This window comes from Taurulus bubalis (genome assembly GCF_910589615.1).
Source record: "Taurulus bubalis genome assembly, chromosome: 6".
NCBI lineage: Eukaryota > Metazoa > Chordata > Actinopteri > Perciformes > Cottidae > Taurulus > Taurulus bubalis.
Genome location: NC_136594.1, coordinates 24758945 through 24771693, shown reverse-complemented (window position 1 = coordinate 24771693; position 12749 = coordinate 24758945). Strand labels below are relative to the sequence as shown.

At 45.5% G+C, this 12749-nt stretch overlaps 1 protein-coding gene across 1 annotated transcript; it reads left to right on the top strand.

Annotated features, from left to right (window-relative positions):
* Nucleotides 1-6480: 6480 nt before the first annotated feature.
* On the top strand, nt 6481-12278 carry tyrp1b (tyrosinase-related protein 1b; the record flags this gene model as incomplete). The annotated part of the gene is made up of 8 exons (XM_079219039.1): nt 6481-6853; nt 7039-7147; nt 7806-8019; nt 8394-8598; nt 11187-11354; nt 11487-11666; nt 11746-11892; nt 11978-12278. 8 exons carry the CDS (start codon nt 6481-6483, stop codon nt 12181-12183), a joined length of 1602 nt encoding a protein of 533 aa, XP_079075165.1. The 3' UTR covers nt 12184-12278.
* Between the last annotated feature and the right edge of the window lie 471 nt (nt 12279-12749).

Here is a 12749-nt window from a genome sequence, read left to right as displayed (position 1 = left end):
TAGACTCAGCAGCTTTGGTTGAGCTTGCATTGTTTGCATCTTAACCTACTTTAAGAGAAGGAAAGCTCTCAAATGAAGATCATAAGCGCCTTTTATACACTTTACAATAATATTGGTTGGCAGCTAGTATCCTGCAAAAACGAGGCGAAACATTCAGTATTAGCTGCACTGGTTGGATTGGGAAACGACTGAGGTTTTGACATGTTTTCAACAAGCTTTTGGTTGAAAGCGCTTGAGAAAATGTTTACTCAGAATATTCTGACACGAAAACATTAATCATTTATCAGTCGAAACTTAAAAAAAACCCTCTCAAAGCCCAATGGTTGTTGTGACGCATGCAAAAAAGACTGGTATCCAGTAGACAAGCCATGAACCACCTTCCAATCTCAGCTGCAGCACATCTACGCATTATTCTACATTCCATAGGTCCACTCGACAAACCCTAAACCTTAACCTCTCGGCTTCATTTTCATGTGTGTGTCACATACCAAACCTAGAAGTGCCGGTGATCTCTGCCCCAGAGCCAGAGCCAGAGGACGGTGATGAGGCCTCCATGGAGCCGAGCCCCGAGAACCAGACTCCCACCCCCGGACCGTCTCTAGGTGGGGTGGAGCCTGGAGAAAATGCCCTTGGTGAGGAGACACCCAACCATGGCAATGACATCATCGCCCCAACTGATGACCTTTCGCCACATGACGCCGTTGAGGCCCAACCTACACTGGATCATATTGTGAAGGGTGTTCTAGCTGAAATCCCTCAGGCCGAAGGGGAGGAACCAGGGAAGGCCAATGAGCTGGTGGAAGATGCAGCCGGAAACAAAGGTAAAATGGAACATGAAAAGATTTCAAAATATAAAAGGAAAAAACATATTTTACCCTTCTGGTATTGATCATTATGTCTCAATTAGGGGAGGCTCCACAGGCTCCATAGGGTGAACCTTTGACCTATTATACAGGATATCACCTTAAAAAAGACATATATTATGGTAACTTTTGTAGAATTCAGGAGAAATCTACAGACAAAGTAGTAAAATAAAAACGTATACGTGTATTTTGGATGTTTTCTTTCCACTAGTCTGAAGAAAGACGTGTTATGGAAGCAAAATAGCCTGAAATCTCCAAATTGATCAATTGATGTTCTCACCTGCAGTGTCTCTTAAGAATAATTTGAAGGAGTTTAACTTGAAAGTACAAAATTATACATACTGTTCTCAAGTGCAGTTTCAGGACTTGCATATCTGGCAGAAAAATGGGTTTGGGTTTATATTACAGCAGATTTTCTGCAGCTTAAAACTTGGGTAGAACGGAGAAGATGAAAACAGATCATCTTCGTGATTCTGCCAGCAAAATATGCAGATGGCTGAGTTGATGTTTTTTACCATTTGAAAAAACTGGCTGACTACAAACTGACTGGTGGGGAAGACCACAAAGTTGGGACTCTCCCGTCACAATGTGGGTTATTTTCTGCCTCACCGAAACGGACGAGACGTGTTTCCTTTTTACGGCCTCGATGCCCCCTATGCATCAAACACATGCCGCTTAGAACTGACGTAATTTACAAGCAGCTTGTTAAAGGACATGACAATATAGAAAGCAGGTATTTTCTTTCTTCTTTTTTTGGAGAACTTTAGTGTGATAGTGTGAAACAGATGGAACGTCGGAGTACAGCCTCCTTTATGTGCGGATGAAGGGCAGTTGATTTAGTCGTTGCAAGGCGTAGTGTGCATCAGATGTCAAGTTTCCTCTTCGTCTGCCCTCCCTTTTATTGCTCTCTCTCTCTCTCTCTCTCTCTCTCTCTCTCTCTCTATCTCTCTCTCTGCCTTAATGCCTCTGTTTAGAGACAAGTGAGCTGGGCCTGGAGGCATGGAAGATTGGGGCTATTTCCACTGCAGCCTTCCTGGTTTTGGAGACCGTTATCATCATTATCTATATCCTCAAATGTCGTAACAAAAACAGGTAGGCAGCACCGCTTTCGGGGCTCTCCATCTCAAGGAACACAGACTCAAAAAAAAGGGGTTATTTCTAAGCCTATCATTTTGCAGCTCAAATTCTAGACCATATTACTTCCTGTAGCTTGCCATCCATTGACATAATGAGCTACTTTATACATCCAAGAGCCTCGTACAGAAATAGATTTTCATTACAAGCCTAATCTTACCGTATTCGATGGTACGTACAAATTATTTTTTTAGTCTTAGTCTTTGAAAAACAGACTCTTTTTTTTGCCTCTTTACTTTTTATGAATGATTATCAAAATAAAACTTGGTACCCACCATATCCAAGAGCTTTTCTCTAATAGCAGAAAATAAGCCATCTGATTGCTAGCTGTAGCTCCAGCAGCACTACAATCACAGATGGGACTTACAGCAGTGCTGGTACTTGATTGCTTCTGATGTTGCACAAGCTGTAGCTAACATTTTCCACGCTGATAGATGGTGACATGAGGAGACTGTGCCCAGTATTGGTTCAGTATTTCTCCCGCAAAAGAAAAAAAGAAAATGGCCTTTCAGTAATATGCTGTGCTGGTTTTTTGATTATTTTCCCACATGAACCAACACAGCATGCAGTTAATTTGTGGACTGCCAACAGTCAGAGACAGCAGTAATATCTGAGATTTTATTTTGTTCGTGTATGTTTGTGCGAGCAGCACTCCAGCCTTTCAGCGGGCGTGTGAGGAAGGGTGCGTTGAACCGGAGGCGGCTACGGGAGGTGACTGCAGCGACGACACACTTCCTGCAGCCAATGGAGACGCTCAACAGTATGTTCCCACGTAAACATCGATCTAACATCTGTATCGGTGACATAGATAGAGACATACAGATGGATTGTAGATCAAAAATTCTACACGACATTAGGAACCACTAACGCAGAGAAAGACGCAACGGAAACACTACCACTTTCGTCCACAGGGGCCGCCAAAGTCAACGCACAAGGAAGGTTCCTTGTAGTGGCTTTAATATTGCAAAGAAAGGACTCATTGTTGGCCTTCACAAGTCTTGATCTAATAATCTCCAAACATTGCTCTGCTAGGTTTATTGGGAGCTGTTTGTACACCACACAGGTCTGTTGTCTGATTTAGACTATTTCCAGGTTTCATTTCAAGGACTACGTGGCTTTCATCTCACTGAGCTCAGAGAGTAGGCCCAATTTTTTGCTAGATTCCTCCCTAGAGTATTTTCAGATTTTTTTGCGACCACCAAACTGACTTCTATAGAATCAGTCACCAACACTAGCCGGATGTCAGGCCTGCCCGTTGCCATCCGACTAAATGTTGTGCACTGACCTGCAATCTTGTGGTTCATAGGAACTACCGGCTGTGTGCTTCTCAGCTGATACCCTCCAGGCTAAGCTATGCGCTCAGGAGGCTGCTAGCTGGGTCACATGAGAGTGTGAGTCCTGTGAACTGAGTAATACCACTATTATTCCTAATCAGAGGCTCGGATCAATAATAAGCTAAAGGTGTGCGTATGTGGAAGTATGGGGGAGAGGATGAAATCTGAAGAGAAGTCTGACGTGTGCATAGCACAGGCAATAACAACGCAACACTGAATTATTAAACAGGCAACAGACTCATCTTGAACTGTGTCCTTGTTAAAATATTCTGTAGCAGCAGTGACAATCCAGTTGCCGTTGAAAGAGGGAATCACTGAACACACTGACATCAAACCCTAAAAGACACTTTTAGAAAACTATATACACATATTTAGCAGCAGTCCCAACAACTACGGCACAAAGGGCTGCTCCTTGTACTCACCAGAAGCCAGTGAGTGTAGATGAACTGTGGAAGCCAGTCTTGTACATTGGTTTGATGTTTTCTCTGACAATGTACAAGACGCATTTAAAAAACAAGGGCGACATTGGTTTGTATAACAGATAAATGGTTCAGACCAAAGATATCAGTATTCACACACTCTGTATATCAATATAGGCTCCTCAGAATTCTATTGGACTAGATGTGCAGTATTTGCGCTCTACTGTTCACCATGCCAGATTACAGCAGAGGTAGTAATGAATGACGTAAAATGACACAATGCATTCTGAAGAATGATGCTTAATATGGCAGTTTGGATAGCCTTGAGGGTAAATCTACCGGGCCATTTTTAAAACAGGATGCAGCATTTTTAGAACTTCTTGCGTCCAGGACGGCGTCACCTGCAATTAGTCGATAATGTCAACTGATCTATTTATATCTGGGTGTGTCATCACCTCCCAGCGTATCTCCTTCCACCACCGTTTGCAAACTTCTCCATCTGGCGCATCATTAAATAAATAGACCCCGCGGTTACAATATTAGCATTTGCTCGCAGCGTGTTCAACAGCAGTTTGACGGCCATTACGAAAACACCAAATTAAGCTGTGTTTGTATTTTACTGGTAGCCTAAGTACAGCCTGTCTTTGTTCTCGTGCAAAGCGAAACAGATGTTCTCCTCATTTGCATGGAGGAGCTTCTATCGCGTGCACTGCGTCTGTGATTATTCCTGCTGCCGAACAGAACTCTCTCCGCAGTTTACCCAACTGTTAAATGGCCGACATCCGCCCCTTGTGTCTTCTCTTCCAGAATAGCAGCACTCGACGCAGCTGACGTCGCCTCGGCCCTGGCCCGAAACAAAGAGCGGCACGAAGAGGAGCGCGCGACAGCCATGTCCAGCCTCCCGCCCAGCTCAGCAGAGGAGTCGGCCGGCACTGGGACAGGACCGGACTCCTCGCAAGACCTCAGGACCTCCATTCTCTAGGGGGTCCAACCGTTCTGTCTGTTCCTGCTGTATCGAAATAAAAAAAACTGATTTTAAAAAAGCCACTTTGCCAACCCTGCATTCTCAAACCCTAACCAACCCAACACTGGCTGCCTTGGATTCTGACTGTAATGACGACTGTACATGTGACAACATTTGCATTTGGTGTTCAGGACTGCGTGTCTGCCGGTGCGGGCGTGAAATGAAAGAAAGAGACGCTGTCGCACGTTTGACATGTGTGAACGTGCGGAAGTAAGAGTGTGCATTAAGCAGGGAGTGAGTGGAGAGGAAGAGCATGTTTTGAAATACCCCGTGTGTGTGTGTGTGTGTGTGTGTGTGCGTGTGCGTGCGTGTGTGTGTGTGAATGGGATTACAAAAAAAGTTAAAATACCAGCCAACAAGAAAAAAAAAAGAAAAGAAAAGAAAATGTCATTATTGACACGATGTTTAAAACTTGATTTTTATTTGTATCATCGTTTATGATGTGAACAGTAAGTACCAAATAAAAAAATGAGGCTGTTGAATGTGTGAGCTGCTTTTTTCCCCGCAATGTCGGTAAATCCCAAATCACGAAGATTAAATGTGTTATCAGGAGGAACCAGTGACCCGCAGACACATAACGGTCTCCACTCATTGAAAAGTATGACGGCGATCTCACAGTCGATTCTTTTATTGATCGAGTGACCACACAGACGAGCGTCACTTGGGTTGTGATCATAAGGCCTATGAAAGAATGTTTGAAAAAGCACTCGAAGCCTGAAGTGTGTGCATGTGTCCTGTGTGTGTGCGGTATTCGTGTGTGTGTGTGTGTGTGTGTGAGAGATCTTATACAAGCTCCAGCAAAAGTCTGGTCATGCGCTCAGTAGCTATTTAAGCCAAGAGATGGGAATGGGCCGACTCTTTGGGGGGCTACAGTTCTGCAGGAAGAGAGGAGCAGCATGCACAGTCAGAGGTAGGGGAAGCTTTTGTTTTTTCACATAATGAACTGTAGAATGCAAGTGTTAAAAACCTAACAGTGTGAACGATTGCTTCTGCAACATTTACTAACTGAAACTAAATATGGGACTCGTTGACAATTAAGCTGTTGGCAAAAGTTTTAAGGATCTCTGCGAAAGAGCAACATAAAAACCCTTTTTCTTTTGAAATTGGTAACTTAACTTCAGTAGCTGTTATCACTGTTTGGTTGAGTGAAAAAAATAATTGCATCCGCCCAAAACTACTACTCACTCCATTCATTGCTTCCTCATCAACAAGCTTCAAAAGACAAGCAAATCTAACTGCAAAAAAAAGAGAAAGAAGAAGAAAAAAAGAAAAGGTTGAAGCAAATCGTCGCCTGCCGTCTGTTGTTGAAAGCATTTCTGAACTTGTAAGAGTCGAGAGCTAATGGCTTTGTGAATTATGAATAATGACTCGCACCGCCTGCAGGGGCATGTAAGAAGTGAAGTTTTGGAATAATGTTAAGACAATTGGCTTTAACAAGAGAACACAGAGCGGGCGCGTCGTTCTCCGGCTTAATTGAAGTGCATGTCTGCAGTGGATTGACTCGCTCTGTGTGATGGGATCGGCTCCGGCCGCCTTACAACCCGAGATAAGTGCTTTAGAAAAAGATGGCTGGATGTAAAACAACACTTCTCAACATGAAAAAAAAAGTGTCTACTCCATCTTTGCGTTCCTAAAATGTCTATCCTACTTTATGCTGACTTCATTCTCCCTATCTCCCTCACCTCGTGCGCCCTCCTCTCCTCCGGATGTTTTGGGGTAGCATGTGGAGAGCGGCTCTCCTGCTGGCGACCCTGTGCGTCACCCTAACCCTGGCCCAGTTCCCCCGGGAGTGCGTCACCCCCGCGGGGCTGCAAAGCGGCCAGTGCTGCCCGTCCCCCGCGGGGGCGCCGGAGGACGAGTGCGGCTCCGCCACGGGCAGAGGGCAGTGTGTGGCCATCGCGGCAGACGAGCGGCGCCACGGGCCCCAGTACCCGTACGCCGGGCGCGACGACCGAGAGAGGTGGCCGCTGAGATTTTTCAACCGCACCTGCCAGTGCAACGGGAATTTCAGTGGCCATGACTGCGGACGGTGTCGACATGGGCTGACTGGACCAAACTGTGATGAGAGGATCTCTGTGGGTAAGAGGACGGAGACCTGGGCCTTTAAAGACGTGTAGGGACATATGGTCAAGAGAACGAGGGCAGCATTTATTGTTGTAAGAAAAGCAGTGTGTTCATTTGCAATAACATCTCTCTCTCTCTCTCTCTCTCTCTCTCTCTCTCTCTCTCTCCTGTCTCCCTCCTCCCCTTTAACCTCCCTCCAGTCAGGAGGAATATCATGCAGATGAGCACACCCGAGAAGCAGGCGTTTGTGAATGCTTTGGACCGAGCTAAGAGGACGGTCCACCCTGACCTGGTCGTCTGCACGCGTCGGTACGACCAGATACATATAGATACATATATATAGTGTGTGTATTCAACAACGTACGGTGGATGCATTTACTGCTCTACAGAGCACAATCGAAGAAAAACATTCTGAGAAATATAACTCAGACGGCCTGAAATATAAATATATATATATATATATATATATATTGCGTTAATACAATCATTCTGTGTGGGCTTTTTGAAGTTGGTTTTTATTGTAATTGAGAGGGAGATTGATCGCTCTTCAGCCAGTCTTTGTATGACCACCGCGGGAACAGACAGCCGAGCTTCGCACAAAGACCTGCTGGCTCAGTCTAGCTGCGCTTGGCAGTTGAAAGCCCCGGTAATACAGCTCTGCCTGACCCCATGCTGTGTTTTAAAAGTTATCAGTAAAATCTAAAAAATTCTCGTGGCGGCTTTCTGCCCAAGCAGCAAGTAGAAGTACACATGATGAGTTTAGGCTGCAGTAAAGGGGTTCATAATCGTCTAAGTAGCAGAGAGCTTTTTAGTTCAAACCTATTCTCACACGCATTAACAAACATAAGTTTGGAGACTGTTTCTGCTTTGAAAAACAAGAAGATAAACAAGGCTATTTTAAAGCGCCGTGTCGTGAAAAAAAAAAATCACAAGGTGACATTTATCCTGCTGCTCCTCTCATCTGTAGGTACCAGGAGGTGTTTGGACCCGACGGCAACACCCCGCAGTTTGAGAACATCACCATTTACAACTACTTTGTTTGGAGCCACTATTACTCCGTCAGTAAAACATACCTGGGGCCGGGCGAGACCAGCTTCGGAGGGGTCGACTTCTCCCACGAGGGCCCGGGTTTTGTCACCTGGCACCGATTTCATCTGCTGCAGCTGGAGAGAGACATGCAGGTGAGAATAGAGACGGAAGGAGGGGGGTCAGATGAAGAGGGGGGAGGTGAAAAATGAAAAGGGGAAAAGAGAGGTGGCTTTTGGGCTGATGGTGTGATGGAGGAAGTGAGGGTGGGAGAAAGGAGGATGAGGGGAGGAAGGAAAGAGAGCAGGGATTTGAAGAGTTGGAGACAGAGCGGAAAGCCATCCTGCAGGAGAAAGGGGGAAGGAGGTAAAAGGGGTGTATACAAAGGTGGAAAATGGTGGAAAATAATGCAGGATTGAAAGTTTAAAGACAGAATAATGGGAGGAGATTAAATGGCATCGCTTGATTATTAAGGGATTTAGTTTTTTCTTACACGTGTCTATCGATCCCTCCGTGAACATCTCTGCAGGACATGCTGGGCGACCCAACCTTCGCCCTGCCCTACTGGAACTTTGCCATCGGAGGCAGCGAGTGCGACATCTGCACCGACGAGCTGCTCGGAGCCAGGAGCTCCTTCGACGTGAGCTCCATCAGCGCCAACTCCGTGTTCTCCCAGTGGAGGGTCATCTGTGAGAGCGTGGAAGACTACGACTCTTTGGGCACCGTCTGCAACAGTAAGGAGAGCCGTAGTAACGCACTATACCCAACAGGCTCTCATCCCAACTCATACTATACCCAACAGGCTCTCATCCCAACTCATACTATACCCAACAGGCTCTCACCCCAACTCATACTATACCCAACAGGCTCTCACCCCAACTCATACTATACCCAACAGGCTCTCACCCCAACTCATTCTATACCCAACAGGCTCTCATCCCAACTCATCACCCACTGACGCTTTGTCAGATGGAAACTAGGTCAAACGTTAACTTAGTAAAACGTTATTCAAGTAAAATGTAAACTAAGTACGTAAACTTAGTAAAACTAAGTAATATGTAAACTAAGTAATATGTTAACTAAGTAATATGTAAACTAAGTAATATGTTAACTAAGTAATATGTAAACTAAGTAATATGTAAACTAAGTAAACGTTAATAAACTATTCAAACTGAGTACAATGTAAACGAAGTGAAACATTAACAACATTTTTAAAATATGTAAATGTACACTAAATAAAACATAAACTAAGTATGTAAACTTAGTAAAATGTAAACTAAGTACGTAAACTGGTAAAAAAAAAGTAGACTAAGTAAAATGTAAACAAACTATTTAAAATAAGTAAAATGTAAACTAAATGTAAAATAAGTCAGCGTAAACTAAGTCAACTTAAACTAAGTAAAACTTAAACTAAGACAAAACTTCAACTAAGTACGTAAACTAAGTCAAATGAAAACTAAGTCAAATGTAAACGTAACATAACGTAACATAAATATGGAAAACACAACAAACATCACAAACAAATCTTCAAAATAACTCAACATCATTTTGGGACACAAACTCCAGTCACCTTGGTTTTTTCCACTTCCTATGCGCCGTTTTCCATCACACCCCCGGACATGTCTTGGGTTGACATTGTATTTACATGAAAGCCGGGTGCGTCTCACACAGATGCTAAAGGGTACCTTGTGAGCCGGTATCAGACAGCGAGGGAAAGCATCTGCTGTACCACCCTGTGCAGAGGAGCGGTGTTGATATACAGCGTAGCCACAGCTGCATCAGAAAAGAGGGCAAAGAGCTCGTAAAGAGCGCATGTAGAACACAAGCTGCTATAAATAATACCTCACTGCTGTTGTGCCACATTCTATATCGCTCTGCACTACTACCGTTTGTCGGAGACGACTCGATTTGTTGAACAACTTCTTCGGAGTTGCCGTGTGCATCCGCACCGCGCTGCATCTTAAAACACTTGGACTTTAAGCCGTTTCTTCACCAGGCTTAATTTCTCCATTGCAGACGTGAGAGCATGCAGTTTTTCCAAGTGTTAATTCCCAATGGGTCGAGCGGTTTAAACCAGAATAAGGCAACTCTGTGTAACGCTGTAAGCTTGACTCTACGTGATCAGATTTGCAGGGATTGGATCTCATTCCACACTGGCACCAGATTACAACCCTAAATCACTACTTTTCGCAACACCTAATCCATACAATATTTCTTTATTTTTGGAATAATGGAAGAATGGAAGAATGTCAAACCCCTTTTAGCGCAGAGTACTACTACAAACACTTTAAGGGGTGTTCCTTTTGAACAAATGCATACGTATCAGAAGGGAATTTGACAACAGGTAGAACATGTGAGTGGCCAACGTGTGAGCGATCTGTCTCATTAATCCCCTTACAGAGTCGTGACAGGCCTGGTATTTCCTGCATCAACAAGCAACATCTCGCTAAATGGGTTAAGGGGGTGGGGGGGGTTGCCTCATTTGTGCCTGTGCTCGTTGAAGACAGGAATCTAGCAGTCTACTGGTTCCTTTGATCTGAGGGAATAATCTTCAAACAGACAGACAGTCTCAGTTATGTAGCCTTCTGTTTGAGTGTGTGTGTGTGTTTGTGTACGTGTGGGAGAGAAAGTACAACAACAACAACAACAAAAAAAGGAAGAAAGAGATCATGCATGCGAGAAGGAAGAAAAAAAAATGTTCTTTTCAGTCACGGGGGCTCCCACTCACTACTGTTGACTTTTAGTGAATAATTTAAGCAGGAAAACCGCCGTCCTGTCATGTTTAAGACGGATCAAACTAGTCGAGTCTAGAATTAGAAAGTAGTTCAGAAATACAACATTTCTAATCATCTTTTCTTTCCATTTCTGTTGGGACCAATGGCCCGAATCTTAACTGCAATGCCCCACAAACCAACTATATCCATCTCCTCGCGGTTGTATCCCTTTGCCAACAGTCATGTTGCAGTTTACATACAAAATGTCACCACTTCATCGTGTTGTCCTATTGGACAGCATGTGTTTCGTGAGTTCACTGTGACCTTTGACCAACAAGTCCTAATCTGGTCTAAACTTGAGTGCAAGTGGACATTTGTGCCAAATTTTGAGAAATTCCCTCCTGGCGTTGGAGAGGTATCACGACAATGGAAAGGACTTTCCATATGATGGGGTCCAGGTGGACGTTTGTGCCAAATTCCCTCCATGCGTCCATGAGATATTGCACTCACGAGAACAATCTGCATATCTAATGTGTGTAACTACGCTGCACGAGAGATAACCGAGAGTGAGATTACCTCTGACCTCGGGTTCTGTCCTTATCCCCAAGGCACAGAAACCAGCCCCATCAGGAGGAACCCGGCGGGCAACGTGGAGCGCCCCATGGTGCAGCGGCTGCCGGAGCCCCAGGACGTGTTGGACTGTCTGGAGCTCAACGCCTTCGACACGCCGCCGTACTACTCCACCTCCTCCGAGAGCTTCAGGAACACCGTTGAAGGTGCACAGTCACGCGTTGGGTTCAGGGTTAGAATGGAGGATTATCAGGCTGGACCTTCCAATCACATGCGGCTCGCTCCAACACAACATTGTTCAGAGCTTGAATCTTCTGCTTTTCCGTGTTTTTTTCCAGGCTACAGCGCCCCCCAGGGGATGTACGACCCGGTGGTCCGCAGCCTCCACAACTTGGCCCACCTCTTCCTCAACGGGACGGGCGGGCAGACTCACCTCTCGCCCAACGATCCCATCTTCGTCCTGCTGCACACGTTCACCGATGCGATCTTCGACGAGTGGCTCGGCAGACACCAACCAGGTATGTCAAGACTGAGCAGGATGCCGGGGGGCAAACTCAGAAGAATATATAGATGAGCCTATTTGCGTTCCTCCTGCAGGTGAAGTGGTGTACCCCGAGGAGAACGCTCCTATCGGGCACAACCGTAAATTCAACATGGTTCCCTTTTGGCCCCCGGTCACCAACGCCGAGATGTTCATCTCCGCCCCAGAGAACCTGGGATACTCCTATGAGGTCCAGTGGCCAGGTGAGTAGCGGCACATTTGTGCATGCATAAACCCCAATGACCTCCTCATGACCCCCGGACCTCACCTCCTCTCTTCACCCCGCAGCTCGTGCCTACACCCTGTCTGAGATCATCACCATAGGCATCGTTTCGGCTGTGCTGGTGGTGGCGGTGGTGAGCGGCGTCATCGCCTGCGCCGTGCGCGCCCGCTCCAACCGCTCGGCCGAGGCCCTGGAGCCGCTGCTGGGAGAGACGTTCCGAAACTACTCGGAGGACGACCGGAGGCTGGACAAATCGCAGTCCGTCGTCTAAATCCACGCCTCTTCCAGAGAGGCCTTAGCATTTGCACGCGTTCGATTGTTTTTTCTTACTTCTTCTAATAAAGTCGAGCTGGTTTTGAACCCAGAGTCTGTGTGTGTGTGTGTGTGTGTGTGTGTCATTATATTTAGTATAAATTGTTGTCAGAGTCTGCTGTTGGTAAGTACACTGTATAGGGGACGATTTCTCCCCTATGGTGTCCCCTTTATCAGCTCCCAATTATGTGTATTCATGCAGATAAAGTTCATCTATCTGTGAGATGAATGGTGACAGTCTTATTGGGTTTGATGTTGCTGCTCCATTCATTGTGCATTCAATCTGGGCCCATTTCCATGTGAATAATATGCCCTGCTGTACGGTATGAACACACTACAGACGGGTCTTAATATAGAGGCCTTTACTGCAGGCGCAAATGTGCTTGTCTGAGGCCTGGAGGCTCACCAGCAAACCACTTAGATGTAATGTTGCTTCTCAGCGATGAGTCAGATTGAGTCCTTACAAATGTCCTCATGTCTTCATAGAAGCACACACACACACACACACACACACACACACACACA